General features: G+C 54.2%; 1 protein-coding gene across 1 annotated transcript in view; it reads left to right on the plus strand.

The window, feature by feature from the left end:
* The window catches only part of LOC311316522 (transcription factor E2-alpha-like), a 31,932-nt gene that overhangs the window by 535 nt on the left and 12,026 nt on the right, over positions 1–19,371 (plus strand). Inside the window, 9 exon segments of the mRNA XM_084447389.1 lie at positions 2,141–2,240; positions 2,920–2,992; positions 11,040–11,116; positions 11,308–11,374; positions 12,973–13,013; positions 15,137–15,269; positions 16,244–16,293; positions 18,496–18,598; positions 18,955–19,088. Coding sequence (XP_084303515.1) covers positions 2,187–2,240; positions 2,920–2,992; positions 11,040–11,116; positions 11,308–11,374; positions 12,973–13,013; positions 15,137–15,269; positions 16,244–16,293; positions 18,496–18,598; positions 18,955–19,088 — 732 coding nt within the window. The 5' untranslated portion in view covers positions 2,141–2,186.

Consider the following 19,371-nt stretch of genomic DNA (forward strand, 5'->3'; position numbering starts at 1 on the left):
ATAATCATGTTTATGGTGAGACCTGCAGGCATGTTCTGTCAACGCTAAGTCCCACAATAACACCCACTATCAGTTGAATATGCCTGGTCGTTACACTGTCGAAATACGGAGTGATTTTAGTCTTAACTGCGCGTTTGTAAATGTGTTGAACATTAAGGTTCTAGTGAATATAGGCGCAACTTTCCTGCTATTCAACTCTGGGGCCACGCGCTCCACCTGTTATCATAGTCTTTGTTTCTGATTTTGGTGGTTTACAACAGGGAACCGTCTCATCCACATCTCACAATTTGTATTTGCAATCGTTTTGCACATTTGTCACAGATTTGTCAGGTAGGCCTATGCCCCCTTAGCCCGTGGACACATTTAGTAAATGTGTAAATAATTCAGCCTTTATGAATGCTGTTAGACTATTAAAGTTATGCCGTTTGAACGGACTCGTTAGAATCACCAGAAGGTTGGTGTTTATTGCATTGTTTCAGCCCTCATCTCAAACTTTCCTGTGGCCTGTCTGTCTCTTTGTGTTGAGTAGCCGTGGACTAGAGACAGTTTACAAGTAGCGTATTCGACGGGCCACCGTACAACAGGTTACTACGCCCTTCCAAGAGGAGAAACACTCAACAACCTTTATATGCAAAACCCGGGTAGACATAAAACTTCCTAAAACCTTCCATTTTTGTTATGGTAAATTCCGCACACTGGGGATTCTGACCAGATCCGTAAAAACTATTGACATTCTCCGACGGGGAAGGCCGGAAGAATGGTGTCTAGGGGGGGAAGGGGTGTGGGAGTTGGATCAGTTAGGCCACAGCACGCCAGACATGGGCTCGGTTGTAAGCCCTGTAACAGCAAGATATCAACAGCAAGATTAAGATATCAACAGCAAATTCACTAACAGCCTGATGCATTTAATTGCCTGCGTCTCCATGTTGTTGTTTTTCACGATCAAGTTATCTTATAGTAATAATATTGTAGTAAGAAGTATACTCTAACCGAGATACAAAAGTCTGTTTAATAATTTATCCATCAAGCACAACTGAGCTACACTCACTCATATTCTGGCATTGGTGTCATGGTTATGTCTTCAGTGCACCTATTGGCTGATGTGGTTTGACATATTTTCTTGACTCACTAGACCCCCTCAGCTGGTATGGCTGCCCCTCATATTAGGTTTTCCCACCATCATGCTTATGCTATGAGGTCAACAGAAATGCGGATGAGGTCACGCCCCATGCAAGCTAGATGGTGTGGCTCACATCGGTAAAGAAGGGGGTTTGTTCCTGAGGTCTGTGATGCCGTCGGGGGCCTTCCAGCTGTAGCGCGCTGGGCGGGGAAGGACCTTGGTCTGTGGGTTAACTATAGCCTGGGTTGTAATCTGGGTATGTGTGTGTCTGATGTGGGTTTTTAACAGGGGAAGTCCCCGGCCACCAGTAGCATAACCATCCCGGTTTTAAACCATCACACCGTGGGACAGGGACAGGTCTCAGGAAACGCTGCCACCATCTGCTCTGCACTTCAAAGGCATTGGAGGACTGCTTTTTTTTTTGTGTGAAGATTTGTATTTTTCGTAAAGCTCCCTAAACACGCTATAGTCAGTTTCCCCCGGACAGGACCGGTTAGCTGACCCGTCACTCCGTAGGGTTAACTGTGTCCAGTCCTCCAACTAGGCTAACGGTCCCCCTGTCCCCCGACTAGGTTAACGATGCTCCTGTCCCCCTGTCCCGCGACCAGGTTAACGGTCCCCCTGTCCCCCGACTAGGTTAACGGTCCCTCTGTCCCCCTACCAGGTTAACGATGCCCCTGTCCCCCCCCCCCCCCCCCCACTGTCCCGCGACCAGGTTAACGGTGCCCCTGTCCCCCGACCAGGTTAACAGTCCCTCTGTGCCCCCCCCCTGTCCTCATACTAGGCTAACAGTGCCCCCTGTCCTCAGACTAGGCTAACAGTGCCCCCTGTCCTCAGACTAGGCTAACAGTGCCCCCTGTCCTCAGACTAGGCTAACAGTGCCCCCTGTCCCCAGACTAGGCTAACAGTGCCCCCTGTCCCCAGACTAGGCTAACAGTGCCCCCTGTCCCCAGACTAGGCTAACAGTGCCCCCTGTCCCCAGACTAGGCTAACAGTGCCCCCTGTCCTCTGTCCCCGTAGTCACGGCTGCTGAGACCGAGAGGGGCTGGGAGATCCGCGTGGGAGAATGGCCGCAGTGGGAACCGACAAGGAGCTCAGCGACTTGCTGGATTTCAGCGCGGTAAGAGACCCAGCTGTCCACCGGGCTTCGGCCGCTCTCCAGAACCACCCAGCTGTCCGACGGGCTTCGGCCGCGCTCCAGAACCGCCATAGCTCTGCGCTTAACACATCCTCCTGCCATTTCATGCTGGGCTTTCTTTTACAGTGGTCTCGGGGAGGGAAGAGGTGGGTGGGGGTTGAATGACTGGAGTTCACATGGCAGTTTTCCTCAGCTGGGGTGGGGGGTGGGGTTGGGGGGGGGATTGGCTTGCTTTTTGCGTGAACATATGTGAAAAAGCCAGCCGATCCAAAAGTTTCTTTTAAAATTAAATAAAAAATCCCGTTCCGAAGACAGGTCTTTGGATAAAACGGAAGATCGGCCCGCCGTAAATCAGGGCCCCGGCGTCGTCACGGCGCTGTTTTGTTGTGAGTCGTTTTCCACGCGCGTCGCCGACCCCGTCCGCGGCCGGAATGTGTAGAAGCCTTCGTCGGCGTCGGCAGCTGTCGCTCCGCGTTACGGCCTGAGAACCGTTAAATCCTTATTGGATAGCTTGAATTATCACCTTGACAAAACAACGCGGCGTCGCGCGCGCATGTAATGGAAACATCGTCGGCATACGAGGGGGGTTTTTAATCAGGAGTCGCGTCCGCCCCTCTCTCCCTGGGGGAGGGGGGGTCGCCGTCTCTAATTTCTGTTTCAGATGTTCGCGCCACCGGTGACTAATGGGAAGAACAGGCCGACCACTCTAGCCAGCAGTCAGTTCGGAGGCTCAGGTACGACACACGCACACACACACACACACACACACACACACACAGTAGGTAAGTAGGTAGTACTTTATGGATCCCAGTGGGGAAATTGTGGTGTTAGTGGCGGTACACAGGAAGCACAATCAGACCAATTGTTATTATTATTGCTTTGTAATGGTCCCTGATAGATCTCTTAAAGGAACAGCAAGACGGTGATTGGCTTTCACACCCCGCCCGCCCCCCGCCCCCCGTCACTGCCCAGTACAGCTGATCCGCCGTGGCGACCGTCACAGTCTCTCCCTCAGTCTCTCCCTCGGTCTCTCCCTCGGTCTCTCCCTCAGTCTCTCCCTCAGTCTCTCCCTCAGTCTCTCCCTCAGTCTCTCCCTCAGTCTCTCCCTCAGCCTCTCCCTCCCTCAGTCTCTCCCTCGGTCTCTCTCTCCCTCGGTCTCTCTCTCCCTCAGTCTCTCCCTCAGTCTCTCCCTCAGTCTCTCCCTCGGTCTCTCCCTCGGTCTCTCCCTCGGTCTCTCCCTCGGTCTCTCCCTCGGTCTCTCCCTCAGTCTCCCTCAGTCTCTCCCTCAGTCTCTCCCTCAGTCTCTCCCTCAGTCTCTCCCTCCCTCAGTCTCTCCCTCCCTCAGTCTCTCCCTCCCTCAGTCTCTCCCTCCCTCAGTCTCTCCCTCCCTCAGTCTCTCCCTCGGTCTCTCCCTCGGTCTCTCCCTCGGTCTCTCCCTCGGTCTCTCCCTCTCCCTCAGTCTCTCCCTCAGTCTCTCCCTCGGTCTCTCCCTCGGTCTCTCCCTCGGTCTCTCCCTCGGTCTCTCCCTCGGTCTCTCCCTCTCCCTCAGTCTCTCCCTCTCTCCCTCAGTCTCTCCCTCCTCAGTCTCTCCCTCCTCAGTCTCTCCCTCAGTCTCCCCCTCAGTCTCTCCCTCCACCCCAGACGCCCCAGACTGGAGTAGCACGTTTCCCTGAGCTGTGTTTTCCGTGTGAAAGGGGCCGCCAGGTTTCCACCATTTTGCATCTACCTGTCACACGTTTCCAGATCCCGGATCTTAAAGACTCCACCTCCGCCCCCCCCCTCTCTCCTCTCTCTCCTCTCTCTCTCTCTCCTCTCCTCTCCTCTCCTCTCAGGTGTCCCTTCCCCTCCCCCTCCCCCTCCCCCACCTCCTCTCCGGTGTCCCCTCGCTCACCTTCCCAGCTGTTGCTCCTCTGTCACAATCCACCCGGGGTGTGAGGACAAGGGGGGTGATGGGAAACGACCCCCCCCCCCACACCCTGTTATCACACCCGGTCCCCACAGAACAGGAGCCACATCTCACCCCTGAGAGAAAGGCCTCATGCATGTAGTTAACACCCCACCTCCCCCCCATCATCCCTCTCTTGTATTTCCATCCATCCCTTCTTCTTCTCTCATCCTCCGGCTCTTACCTACGTCTCCCTCCCGCCCCCCCGGACCCCCTCCCACCCCCCCGGACCCCCCCCCACCCTCCCAGAACCTCAGAACCGTTGTCTTGATCTTTTCAGGTTGCAACCGAAATGAAACTGTATATTGAAGTATGAAGTAGCAGAGCAAAGATGAAAGGCGTGGCGGGGGTGGAGGGAGGGAGGGAGGGAGGGAGGGAGGGAGGGAGGGAGGAGAAGGAGGAGACCTATTTCTCAGGCTTGAGGGCCACTTAGATTTTTGTTTCGGCAGCAACAAAAGGCGCACGCCTCACAAAAGGAGGTCCGTTAACGTTATCAGTCCAACGGCTGCTCGGCGCATTGTCCCCAGCAAACCCTCGACACAGGTCAGCACGGCAACGCAGCACAGGCCCAGACAAAGACCAGAGAACAGGAGAGCCGCACGGCATATGTGTCCCTGGGTGTGGTTTCACACTGGACACCCCCCCCTCCCACACACACACACACACACACACCTTAATGCATTGCTCACGTGTTGAGGTATAAGGTGTAGTTTTCATGCCGTACCCACCTCTCGTCAAATTTTACCTGGTTGTTTTGGATGTTCAGTTCACTGACATACCTTTTTACCTTTGTTGTTGTTGTGGACAGACTTGCATGTTGCTGTAACTGTAGCTGTAGATTTGACTAGTTTGCTTGACGTTCTCTCTGTCGCTCTGTGGTAAAATGGCTCCCCCGGCCGGGGTCTGGGGAGGGGAGGTTTGGAGGGGGAGATGGATCTGTTGTCAGGTTTAACATCAACGCAGAGCTCGGAGCGCTGTCGTGCGTCCTGTGGGCCTTTGAGCGCTACACGGGTATGCGACAAATCCCCCCGAGACGCGAACTCGACTCCAGGCGAGTTTCATTTACCGGTAACCAGAAACCGAAAATTCTAAATGCAAGACAGATATTATTTAATTTTGGCTCAGGCTGAGAATGCAGAAGAGGACTGTTCGCATGAACTTCACATTCTTCAGGAAGTTTCATTCATGCGTCTGGAAATAGCGTTGGGCAATCAGTAACTTGATCAGATTTGCACATTGAATTTCTTGCGTTCACACACTCTCTACACATAATCAAACACACAAAGTGGCCATTCTATTAGGGGCATTTATATAGTACTGCGTAGCACAACTTTTAGCAACCAGAACATCCTGGTTCTTAGTGGCATTTATCTAGTACTGGGTAGCACAACTTTTAGCAACCAGAACATCCTGGTTCTTAGTGGCATTTATCTAGTACTGGGTAGCACAACTTTTAGCAACCAGAACATCCTGGTTCTTCGTGGCATGGATTCAACAAAGTGCCCTCCTACACCCCGCGGCTGCAAACAGCTGTTATTTGAGCATTTGTGGCCGTTCTGTTCGCTGGAACGAGTCTGGCCATCGTCCTCTGGCCTCCCACGTTAACGAGGTGTTTTTTGTTTATCGTGCCGTTCTCTGTAAACTCCAGAGGCTGCAGGGTGTGAGGATCCCAGGAGGGCAGCTGGTTCTGAGACGCTAGAACCACGGCAGGGTTCGAAACTTGCGGCCGTTTTGGAAATATCATTGAAATGTGATTGGGAGCATTTGTGCGAGTGCAAATAATTGTTCTCCCAGCCGATCGGTTTATTAAGGTTACCAAACTTGCTTAATTGGTAACATTAGCTAGCGTTATCGAAAGCTAAAAAGATAAAGCTTATGATTCTGTCTTTTTTTGTTTTGTTGTTGTAACGTTATCGTTTACTCGTGCTCTTAACTTTTTGAAGTTGGCAGCACAAGTGCTAACAAGTAAAGAAGAAAGAAGAAGCTTCTGTCTAGTCCTGCTACGTCTGGCACCAACAACCACGCCACGGCCAAAGTCTCTTAGATCACACATCTTGCCCGTTCTAACGTTTGGGAGAACAACATCTAAACCTCTTCTTCTTCTTCTGTGGGGTTTAACGGCGGTTGCGCTAAACCTCTTCACCACATCTATGCGCTTTTATGCACCGAGTTGCAGCGACGTGATTGGCTGCTTGCAGGAGCAGGCTATTGGCCTCGGCAGGTGTGCCTAATAAAGTGGCAACCGAGTGTTTGGTTGAGGCGTGGGCACTCATAATGACACTAGTCCAGCCTAGTCATCATAACTTGACATTGTTCACTTTATGATGTCTGAAGTCCTATGACATATCAACAGGAAGTGGTGCTATTGGGATAGTAGACATGCTATCCCAAGCTATATTCACACGCGTTGATGCTGGCTTTATACACCTTGCTTTGTGTGTGATTGACTCACGTTTAATAGGCTAAGCGAGGAACTGAAGAGGCAGACAACAGCCAGACTGAACACCCACTCACGCGTCTATGCCTGTAGGCATTATGCAATAAAGAATACAAAGTGCCTACGAGTTTAGCGAGCGCGTTTGAGAACCGTAGGCCGTGACTCAGGCTGACTGGCTGTTTCCAGCCCCTCTCTTCCTGTGTAATTATAGACCGGCCTGGTTTTAAAGCGCCCGCATGGCCCGGGAGGGGGGGGGGGTTTAAAGCGCCCGCATGGCCCGGGAAGGGGGGGGCTGACTGGGGATCACTAGAGAATGTGTCTAGCCTGACTCACCCCTTTCTCTCGCTGAGCTAATGGGGCCTCCAGTGGTGTTTTATCACACGGTGTGTGTGTGTACGTACACGCACACACACACACAGACTCCCCGAGGCATGTCAAGGGGCCAAGAGCTTGGGGTTTAGCGGTAGTGTTCTGGTGATCTGTTCCTGTGTTCAGTTTTGGTTTAACCGCACGGGGATGAAGCGCTCTTTTAGGTGGATATGGCAGGCTTCCGTTTCAGCCGCGGCTAGCGTCTGGTTCAATACAACGTTGCGCGCTGCAGTCGAATTTAAACGTGGGATTCAGGTGTGTGTGTGTGAGTGGGGGGTGGGGGGGGGGTTGTTGGGGTGTATTTACATGGTTGTGTGAAGTCCTCTCTCTCTCCGGTGGAGTGACTGGCTTCATCTCGCGTTATGAATGTGTCATCCGGCTGTCATGGTAACGGCGCTTTACGAGAGAGCCGTTTGAAGTTTTCGGCAAAACGGAGAGATTGTGTTTTAAACAAAACCTCTCGCTCAACTCTATACTACTGGTCTGTTATCGCCCCAATCTGTTAATTGTCATGGAAGCGCTAAGTCCATGTTTGTATATGGATGAAGATACTTTAAGGATGTTTTTTTGTAGCGTAGTTCCTCACTTTCCCTCAGCAGAACAACCCAGTTTAAACCCCCGGATGGCTTCATCCATCCAAACTGGCGCCCCCGGCTGCCGCCGAGCAGGAAACGCCTCGGAAGCGTGAATCGTAGTACAGCTCAACCTGTCTACGAGATCCTCCGTGGATTCTGGGAAATGTTCCTGTGCCGTTTCCTCCGGAGCGCCTGTCATCCCCCCCCGGACCCCAGCGCCCCCCCGTGGAGAGAGTGTCAGTCTGGGGGAGGGACGCCCGTGGAGCTCTCTGTTATGCGCTTCCATTGGTGATCTCAGCGGCGTGGGCTCAGATCTCCATCCCCATGACTTCCCCTCCGTCCGGCGTCCCAGAGAGCGGGGAGGGAAGGGAATACCCTGCGCTCACTTCCTGGTTCCTGCCCAGCAGCTCAGACCATGACAGCACCCCTCTCTCAGTCTTCTGGTCGTGTGAATTCACGGCTGTTCAATATGAAGATTCAGCTATTCGTTCCTTGTTGTTTTTCTTCATACAGACCACCCCCAAGACGCGTTGTGATCCAATCAGATTAAATCGCGTTGCTGACTTTGCTAGGGTTGTCCTTCAAAGGTTTGAAATACCGCCGTACTTCTGAGTTCCTCTGAGACCTGGTTATAGCTGGTCTGCTGCTCCACCTTCACAACCAACTCCACCTCAGGTTCCAGCTTCTCTCATTGGTTAACCACCAGCACATGTCTTTGATTCCAATCAGAACTCATTTTATTGCCATGCAGTTTTTCAACATACTAGTCATTTGCTTCCTGTCGTGGTGCAGAACATGGAGACATTGGACAGGGTGCAGGACGAGACAGGACAGCGCAAAGACCAAGTAAAAAAATGCTAGTGCAAAAAAGGATAAGCTAAGAAAAAGAACAATATACAAAAAGTAGTGCAGTCAGTGTGTACACAGTGAGTGAGTGTGTGTGTGTATATATGTATATATGTATGTGCGGCGTGATATGCGAGTGCACTGCGTCCCAGAGATGCACCTATAATACAGCCTCACCGTGTTGACAGCCCTTGATGTGTTAAACCACGGCTGCCCGTCAGCCACCGTACGCATGAGGCCTGGGTCAGAGAGAGGAGGCTGAGATACACTGGACCCCATCTCTCTCTCTCTCTCTCTCTCTCTTCCTCTCTCTCTCTCTCTCTCTCTTCCTCTCTCTCTCTTCCTCTCTCTCTCTCTCTTCCTCTCTCTCTCTTCCTCTCTCCCTCTCTCTTCCTCTCTCTCTCTCTCCCCTCTCTCTCTCTCTTCCTCTCTCTCTCTCTCTTCCTCTCTCTCTCTCTCTTCCTCTCCCCCCCTCTCTCTCTCTCTCTCTTCCTCTCTCTCTTCCTCTCTCTCTCTCTCCCCTCTCTCTCTCTCTTCCTCTCCCCCTCTCTCTCTCTCCCCCTCTCTCTCTCTCTCTCTCTCTCCCCCTCTCTCTCTCTCTCTTCCTCTCTCTCTCTCTCTCTCTCTCTCTCTCTCTCTCTCTCTCCCCCCCCCCTCCCTCTCTTCTGATTGACATGCAGTCTGACAGGCCGTCACACGGAGGCAACAAGACTTTGTCTCCTTCATCTTCTATTCCGCTGGTGTCGCCGCCATAGATCACAGTTGTCACGGCGATGTAGCAGCTCACGCCGCTCGTAGCCCATCACTCTGCTCAACCCCCCCCCCCCTCCCCCCCTCTCCGCGTTTTAATTAGACAACAAAACAAAAAACATGAATATTCATAGAGCCCATCCTCATTAATATGCACAATTATGCAAATCGGCACGCAATTAAGCCTCAGCCTCCCCCCCAGAGATGCTGGATAGTGGAGAGAGAGAGAGAGGAGGGGGACGGGGGATTTCTGCTTCACCAATCTTTAAAATCACACTCCTCTCAATCACTCTCCCCTCTCTCTGCTCACTCTGACCAGGGACGCCGCGCATGAAACGCCTCCGTTTTTGTCCCTCTGTCTGTCTGTCTCTGTCTGTCTGTGTCTCTCTTGTCTGTGTGTCTGTTTGTCTCTTGTCTGTCGTGTGGAAGGTGGACTGTGAGAGCATGAATGTTGTGAGTGTTGCCATGGAAAACGCTAGAGGAGTGGAGTGGGAGAGAGAGGAATGTGGGAGATGATTCTGGAAGCCTCATGCTGGGTGTTGATTATTCAAACTTCCTACCAGCCGTAATGTGTGACTGTGACTCGCTGCTCACTGTGCTGGGAACTGAAGTCAAGCTTCCTGAGAGAGGTTACTCACAAGTCATGGACCTGTCTGCTCTGGTCTCCCTCTGATGATTAAATACTGTTATCATACTAGTCTGTTATCCTACTGGTCTGTTATCCCACTAGTCTGTTATCCTACTGGTCTGTTATCCTACTGGTCTGTTATCCTACTAGTCTGTTATCCCACTAGTCTGTTATCCTACTGGTCTGTTATCCTACTGGTCTGTTATCCTACTAGTCTGTTATCCCACTAGTCTGTTATCCTACTGGTCTGTTATCCTACTGGTCTGTTATCCTACTGGTCTGTTATCCTACTGGTCTGTTATCCTACTGGTCTGTTATCCTACTAGTCTGTTATCCCACTAGTCTGTTATCCTACTGGTCTGTTATCCTACTGGTCTGTTATCCTACTAGTCTGTTATCCCACTAGTCTGTTATCCTACTGGTCTGTTATCCTACTGGTCTGTTATCCTACTGGTCTGTTATCCTACTGGTCTGTTATCCTACTGGTCTGTTATCATAGTCTGTTATCCACTAGTCTGTTATCCCACTAGTCTGTTATCCTACTGGTCTGTTATCCTACTGGTCTGTTATCCTACTGGTCTGTTATCAGTCTGTTATCCTACTGGTCTGTTATCCTACTGGTCTGTTATCCTACTGGTCTGTTATCCTACTGGTCTGTTATCATAGTCTGTTATCCTACTGGTCTGTTATCTTACTAGTCTGTTATCCTACTGGTCTGTTATCTTACTAGTCTGTTATCTTACTGGTCTGTTATCAGTCTGTTATCATAGTCTGTTATCCTACTGGTCTGTTATCCACTAGTCTGTTATCTTACTAGTCTGTTATCTTACTGGTCTGTTATCAGTCTGTTATCATAGTCTGTTATCCTACTGGTCTGTTATCCACTAGTCTGTTATCTTACTGGTCTGTTATCCCACTGGTCTGTTATCCTACTGGTCTGTTATCCTACCAGTCTGTTATCCCACTGGTCTGTTATCACTAGTCTGTTATCTGTCAGTTCTCTTTCCATCTCGCCTTTTAAACTCTCTTTCTAGTTTGACATGATGTGTTACATGGTGCCTTTTATCACTGGTCAGTCAGTCAGGGATCCTGTCCTCATGTTCTTCTGCCTGTGTGGATAGCGGTTAGAGCGCCAGTACTCTGACCATCCCCGAGGGCTAGTTCCAGTTCTGACCCGTGTGTGTGTGTGTGTGCGCGTGTGTGTGTGCGTGTGTGTGTGTGTGTGTGGTAGGTATGGACGAGAGAACTGGCTCCAGCCAGTGGGGCTCAGCGGAACAGAACAATCCTTCCTTCAACCAGGGAACCCGGGTAAGAACAGAACAGAACCCTGCATCGGTGCATCATTCAGAGGTTTGAGGAGGGGAAAATAAATACAGGCATTTGAGCACTTCTGAGTTGCAGGTGGCCAACAACCACAATAAAAGCAAGCAATGTTTTTTCTCTCCCTCCCTCTCTCTCTCTCTCTCTCTCTCTCTCTCTCCCCCCCCCCCTCTATCTAGGGCTACGGAGAAGGCGGCCATTACAGCGAACACGAGGGGTTGGCCTCCACACCGTTCATCGGCTCAGGTATTGTGGCTAAGATTGTCTGAGCCGCGCGTACGCTGGTCCCCCTCCCAGACCCGGCCGGTCCCCCCCCCCCTCCCAGACCCGGCCGGTCCCCCCCCCCCCCCTCCCAGACCCCGCCGGTCCCCCTCCCAGACCTGGCCCCCCCTCCCCTCCCAGACCCGGCCGGTCCCCCTCCCCTCCCAGACCCGGCCGGTCCCCCTCCCAGACCCGGCCGGTCCCCCCCCCCCCTCCCAGACCCGGCCGGTTCCCCTCCCAGACCCCGCCGGTCCCCCCCCCCCCTCCCAGACCCGGCCGGTCCCCCTCCCCTCCCAGACCCGGCCGGTCCCCCCCCCCCCTCCCAGACCCGGCCGGTTCCCCTCCCCTCCCAGACCCCGCCGGTCCCCCTCCCCTCCCAGACCCCGCCGGTCCCCCTCCCCTCCCAGACCCGGCCGGTCCCCCTCCCCTCCCAGACCCCGCCGGTCCCCCTCCCCTCCCAGACCCCGCCGGTCCCCCTCCCAGACCCGGCCGGTCCCCCTCCCCTCCCAGACCCCGCCGGTCCCCCTCCCAGACCCGGCCGGTCCCCCTCCCCTCCCAGACCCGGCCGGTCCCCCTCCCCTCCCAGACCCCGCCGGTCCCCCTCCCCTCCCAGACCCCGCCGGTCCCCCTCCCCTCCCAGACCCCGCCGGTCCCCCTCCCCTCCCAGACCCGGCCGGTCCCCCTCCCCTCCCAGACCCCGCCGGTCCCCCTCCCCTCCCAGACCCCGCCGGTCCCCCGGTTCAGACCCCGAGACCCGGGAGGAAGTCCCAGACCCAGCGTGTCCCGTCTCCCCCGGCGGTGGGGCTCTCCTGCAAGCGCCTGTCCCTGTATGGGTTCACAGGGGAGCGGATAGACCAATAAAGATGCTCTAGGGATTATTGACTGAACACGTGTGTGCGTGTGTGTGTGTGTGTGCGCGTGTGTGCGTGTGTGTGTGTGTGTGCGTGTGCGCATTGGACCTCACTTCGCCTCGTGTGAGGGAACTGTTCCGGCCATTTCATGTGGGGGTGGGGTAATCGGGGGCGGAGAGGTGGGGTTTATGTGTGTGTGTGTGTGTGTGTGTGTTAGTGTTATGGGAGGTTTAGTGTGTGTGTGTGTGTATGTGTTGCGGGGTTTTGTGTGTGTGATGGGAGGTTTAGTGTGTGTGTGTGTGTGTTAATGTCATGGGAGGTTTAGTGTGTTTGTTGGGGGTTTTGTGTGTGCTTTAGTGTATGTGTGTGTGTGTGTGTGTGTGTGATGGGGGTTGTGTGTGTGGAGCACCCAAGCACAAGCAGGCTCCCCCAGGGATTAGGGTCCTATCACTGCTCTGCTCTCAGCCTGTCAGGGGGGAGGGGCCTGATTACCTCTGGACCGTTTATAATGGGCTAATTTGTTGTTGTTTTCCTGTCCAAAGCCATAAATGTAACGCATCATATACACTCTTGACATTCTCACACACACACACACACACACACACACACACACGGCAGATGGGAGTCACCCAGCTGGAGAAAGTGGAACGCCCTGATTGTGTTTTAATGTTGGAATAAAAAGGCTGGTTCTCATGACGGCCTGGTTCTGTTTTGTTCTTCTCTTTGTAACAGGGAAGTCTGAGCGAGGACCCTACCCTCCTTTTGGAACACAGGTAACATCAGCCATGAGTCTAGTAGCTCCTCCCTCTCCTTGACCTGCTCCCTGCACTTCTCCTCCCCTCCAACTCCCCCTCTAACTCCCCTCTAACTCCCCTCTGTCCTCCCCTCTAACTGTAATTCTCCTCTAACTCTCTTCTAACTCTACTCTAGCTGTAATTCCCCTCTAACTCCCCTCTAACTCCCCTCTAACCCCCCTCTAACTCCCCTCTAACTCCCCTCTAACTCCCCTCTAACTCCCCTCTAACTCCCCTCTAACTCCCCTCTAACTCCCCTCTAACTCCCCTCTAACTCCACTCTAACTCCACTCTAACTCCACTCTAACTCCACTCTAACTCCACTCTAACTCCACTCTAACTCCACTCTAACTCCACTCTAACTCCACTCTAACTCCACTCTAACTCCACTCTAACTCCACTCTAACTCCACTCTAACTCCACTCTAACTCCACTCTAACTCCACTCTAACTCCACTCTAACTCCACTCTAACTGCACTCTAACTCCACTCTAACTGCACTCTAACTGCACTCTAACTGCACTCTAACTCCCCTCTAACTGCACTCTAACTCCCCCTCTAACTCTCCTCTAACTCCCCTCTAACTCCCCTCTAACTCCCCCTCTAACTCCCCCTCTAACTCCCCCTCTAACTCCCCCTCTAACTCCCCTCTAACTCCCCTCTAACTCCCCTCTAACTCCCCTCTAACTCCCCTCTAACCCCCCTCTAACTCCCCTCTAACTCCCCCTCTAACTCCCCCTCTAACTCCCCCTCTAACTCCCCCTCTAACTCCCCCTCTAACTCCCCTCTAACTCCCCTCTAACCCCCCTCTAACTCCCCTCTAACTCCCCTCTAACTCTCCTCTGACTCTCCTCTGACTCTCCTCTGACTCCCCTCTAACTCCCCCTCTAACTCCCCCTCTAACTCTCCTCTAACTCTCCTCTAACTCTCCTCTAACTCCCCTCTAACTCCCCTCTAACTCCCCCTCTAACTCCCCTCTAACTCCCCTCTAACTCCCCTCTAACTCCCCTCTAACCCCCCTCTAACCCCCCTCTAACCCCCCTCTAACTCCCCTCTAACTCCCCTCTAACTCCCCTCTAACTCCCCTCTAACTCCCCTCTAACTCCCCTCTAACTCCCCTCTAACTCTCCTCTGACTCTCCTCTGACTCTCCTCTGACTCCCCTCTAACTCCCCCTCTAACTCCCCCTCTAACTCCACTCTAACTCCCCCTCTAACTCCCCCTCTAACTCCCCCTCTAACTCCCCTCTAACTCCCCCTCTAACTCCCCCTCTAACTCCCCCTCTAACTCCCCCTCTAACTCCCCCTCTAACTCCCCCTCTAACTCCCCTCTAACTCCCCTCTAACTCCCCTCTAACTCCCCTCTAACTCCCCTCTAACTCCCCTCTAACTCCCCTCTAACTCCCCCTCTAACTCCCCCTCTAACTCCCCCTCTAACTCCCCCTCTAACTCCCCCTCTAACTCCCCCTCTAACTCCTCCTCTAACTCCCCTCTAACTCCCCTCTAACTCCCCTCTAACTCCCCTCTAACTCCCCTCTAACTCCCCTCTAACTCCCCTCTAACTCCCCTCTAACTCCCCCTCTAACTCCCCTCTAACCCCCCTCTAACTCCCCTCTAACTCCCCCTCTAACTCCCCCTCTAACTCCCCTCTAACCCCCCTCTAACTCCCCTCTAACTCCCCCTCTAACTCCCCTCTAACTCCCCTCTAACTCCCCTCTAACTCCCCTCTAACTCCCCTCTAACTCCACTCTAACTCCACTCTAACTCCACTCTAACTGCACTCTAACTGCACTCTAACTGCACTCTAACTGCACTCTAACTCCACTCTAACTCCACTCTAACTGCACTCTAACTCCCCTCTAACTCTCCTCTAACTCTCCCCTGTCAGTTTATTTGAATCCACCCCCCCCCCCCTCCTCCCCAAAAAGATAATTTTGGGACCAAGCTATTTTCCCTCACCTGCAATCTCCCTCATCTATTTACTCCTTTTCTCCATCCCTCTCCTCCTCCTCGCTGACCTCCTCCTCCTCCTCTCCTCGCTGACCTTCTCTCCTCGCTGACCTCCAACTCCTCGCTGACCACCTCCTCCTCCTCCCCCCCCCCAGCCGGGGTTCATCCCCAGTGAGATGCCCATGCCCAGCCCCGATGCCCTCTCCCCGTCCGGCGTCAAGTCCAGCGCCCAGTTCTACCCCTCCTACCAGGGGAACCCCCGCCGGAGGCCCCCCCAGGACAGCATGGGTGAGAGCGCCTCACACACACACACACACACACACACACACACACACACACACACACACACACACACACACACCGCCACATAACACACACACACACACCGCCACATAACACACACACACACACCGCCACATAACACACACACACACACCGCCACATAACACACACACACACACACCGCCACATAACACACACACACACGCCGCCACATAACACACACACACACACACACACACACACACACCGCCACATAACACACACACACACACACACAACACACACTACAGACCTACACACACCACAGACCTACACACACACACACACACACACACACACACACACACACCAACCACAGACCTACACACACCACAGACCTACACACGCTACAGACCTACACACACCACAGACCTACACACGCTACAGACCTCACACACACACACACACACACACACCACAGACCTACACACGCTACAGACCTCACACACACACACACACACACCACAGACCTACACACGCTACAGACCTGCAGAACACAAGAACCGCAGAACACGAGAAACACAACACACACAGGAACCCTGTGGGACAGAGATGTCCTCCTCTGGTTTACATGTGACCACGTTCACCCTCACTTCTCCTACTGGGGTTAAAATAAACCCTGGGAAACCTCACTTCTGCTTGTCAGACCACAGGACCGGTCCTGTCTGCCCCCCCCTCCCCCGCCCCCCCCCCTCCCTCACCTAAACACACCTAAGGCTCCACATAAAACCAGATTAGTTTCGATTACTTTAGATCTGACTTTTTTAGAAAGATATGACTTCGACAGCGCTCTCGCAGAAGGGCGCACGTAAATGAATGAAGCCATTCATCGGCATTCTCTGCTGCATGCGAGTGTGTGTGTGTGTGTGTTTGTGTGTGATGCTGTAATAACTTCAGAGTTGTTTGATTTGTGCGCGCACGTGTGCCTGCTCTCTCCTCAGATGCCCAGCCAAAAAAGATCAGGAAAGTCCCCCCTGGCCTGCCCTCCTCGGTGAGTACCCGACCACCCCCACCCCCCCCTCCCCTCTTGCCCGATACGCAAACTGTGCCTCAGCCCCTCGTACGTAGCGTGGAACGTGTACCTCTAAGAACACGCGCACGGCAGGCCCCTCCCCTTGGCGTGGAAGCCACGGGCTCGGTCGGCGGAGGAGGCGTCCGGCTCGTACAGCTGAGCACTAGCGCCGCCCAGGTGAGGCAAAACAAACAGCGCCCAACTGGCGAGCTGCCGGCGGTTCAGCCTACGTGTATTTATTAGCCTGGTATGACCGTCCCGATACGGCTTCGCTCCGCAATATCGGTCTGGCCTTCGCCCCATAGAGAGCGATTATGTGGGCGGGGGTACTCGCCTTGACAGACAAACACCTTCAGCCAATCAGCGTTCAGCAAACTTGTGCCAAATCCAGTCGGAAGAATGGCAAAAACGTCTTTTCCACCGAGAAACTCCGCTAGTGCATTCTCTTGTTCTTGTTTACGTGTTGTGATTAAGTCTATTTCTGCAATAACTGCACTTATAGCTGCGTTTATTCTTCTAACGTTAACATTACCACTCGTTGCTTCGGGAGCCGCCATGTTTGTTTAGCGAGCGGCAGGGACACGAACCAATCAGGGGCTGCTTTCCACTGTGGGGCGGGACAGCAGTTAAAGCGCAGTCCCTGATTGGCCCGGTATGGTCTGGATTTTGGCATGATCACTCTGGAGGAGGCGAAGGCCAGAGCGTTCTGCGTTAGTGAAACAGAATGTGAGCTCGCGAGAACGGGATGGCCGTACCAGGCTATGTATTTATAGCCCCCGCGCGCCGTCGAAGGTGTGCTGTTTCGAAGACGCGCGCGGCCGCGCCGGGCCGAGCTCTCCCGGCCTTCAACTCCCGCCGCGAGGGACCGCTGAGAGCGCCCTACCTGGTCTGAGGTGGAGGGCCGGTAATCTGACCCACGCCCAACCCCCCTTCTTTAGAATCTCCATACTGCTCCATACGGCTTTCTTCCTCCTCCATCTTTTTTTCTCTCTCTCTCTCTCTCTCACTCTTGGTGGCTCTCTGTTGCTCGCCCTCCCTCCTCTCTCTTTCTCTCTCTCTCTCTTTCTCTCCCTCTCCATGCTCTGCATGCTCCCCCTCCTCCTCTCTCTCTCTCTCTCTCTCTCTCTCTCACACACTCTCTCTCTCTCTCTCTCTCTCTCTGCGTGCTCTGCTTGCTTCCACTTCTCTCGCTCTCCTTCCCTGCCCCCCTCCCCCTCCTTCTCCCTCTTTCCTCTGCTCTCCTCCCCAAAGCCCCCCCCCCCCTCTCTCCCCCCCCCCCCCCCTCTCTCCCTCCCTCCCCCTCCCTCTAACCCAGCTGCCAGTAGAGTTGGCTGCCGTCCAGGAATGGGCAGATGGCTCGGTAATTAGGAGTGCATCTCTCCCTTCCCTCTCCTCCTCCTCCCCCTCCTCCTCTCCCCCTCTCTTCCTCTCTCCTTCCTCTCTTCCTCTCCCTGTTTAATCAAATTACAGACTCAAACTTCGCTCCCTTCTGAGTCGCGAGTCCTCAGACGCCGGGGTTTGATAGTCGAATTCCGCCCGGAATAGGTTCTGATTGCGGCGTGGGGGGGCGGGGGGGGGGCGTCGGTTTGTGACCTCTGCGCCGCCACCGCCGTCGCGACACTCGCCAGAATCTCCACTCGGATCCGACCGGTGGGGGGCCCGAAATCTCCCCGGGCGGTGCGGGGGGGGCCCGAAATCTCGCCGCGGATGAGACTGGGCCGTGTGCGGAGGAGCCTCAGTGCGTTTGTTTTCTTACCGGAGGAGGAGCTCGGCCAGACAGTCGGCAGACCACGCCCCTGCTGGCTGCCCGCCCCCCCCCCCCCCCACCCCCCCCGGTCCAAACTGGCTCAGAGACGTGGAGAAGGCCCGCTTATCGAGTTAGGTTGTAAAATCGGACGGTAAAAAAAGAAAAAAAAGAAGCTAGAATAGTGGCCAGCGCTGTCTGGAAGAGGCAGGATGATATACAGTGTGTTTTATGTTTGGCCGCTGGCGTGCGTTCGCCTCACTGCTGCCTCGTGTGGCCAGTGGAGCAGATAGGCTTTATCGCACATATGCTACCACTGACATCAGGGCCCGAGGGCCTCCAAGTTTGATGAGGTCAATCATTTTCCGTCTCCTCTTATTTCCCTCTCTCTCTGTGTGTGTGTGCGTGTGCGTGCGTGCGTGCGTGTGTGTGTGTAGGTGTATGCGTCAGCCTCAGGGGAGGACTACAGCAGAGACAACGCTGGCTACCCGGCCTCCAAACCTGGCAACCCCGTCTACCCCGGCCCCTTCTACATGCAAGGTCAGTTGCAAACCTGGCAACCCTGTCTACCCCGGCCCCCTTCAGTAGAGCCCGGTCCCCCCTGTGAGGTCATCACTCGGCGCCTGGCTCGCCTCACGCGAGTCACAGCCCCGCATATGACGCAGGACAGATCGCCGGCGCGGCCTCTTGGCGTGCGTTTGAAAGCGCGAGCGAGAAGGGGGATTCCGCCCTTCTCGTCCGCTAACACGCCAACTCCCCGCGGCCTGCGGTTTCCGGGCTGTCAGATGAAGCAGTCGGCGTGGGTGTGACATGTTTCATATGTGTCCTTTTTATTGTCTTTCATCTCCACCCCCACCCCCCCCTCCCAAACCCCCTCCCCCCCTCCCCGACAGAAGGCCTCCACCCCTCCCCTGACCCGTGGGGGTCTGCGGGGGCCATGGTTCAGCCCGGGTACTCCGCCATGCTGGGTAACACCCCCCACCTGGGGCAGCCCGCCCCCTTCACCGCCATCAACCCCCAGGACAGGCTGGTGAGGGAGGGGTTCACTCTATCCATGTCTGTCTGTCTGTCTCTCTATCTCTTTCTCTCTCTGTCTGTCTGTCTGTCTCTCTATCTCTATCCATGTCTGTCTGTCTCTCTATCTCTTTCTCTCTGTCTGTCTGTCTCTCTATCTCTTTCTCTCTCTCTCTGTCTGTCTGTCTCTCTATCTCTTTCTCTGTCTGTCTGTCTCTCTATCTCTTTCTCTCTATCTGTCTGTCTCTCTCCCTCCTCTCAATTCAATTGGTCTTTGGCACGAAGGAGCAAAAGTTAAT

The sequence above is a fragment of the Borostomias antarcticus genome (genome assembly GCF_949987555.1).
Source record: "Borostomias antarcticus genome assembly, chromosome: 12".
Taxonomy (NCBI): domain Eukaryota; kingdom Metazoa; phylum Chordata; class Actinopteri; order Stomiiformes; family Stomiidae; genus Borostomias; species Borostomias antarcticus.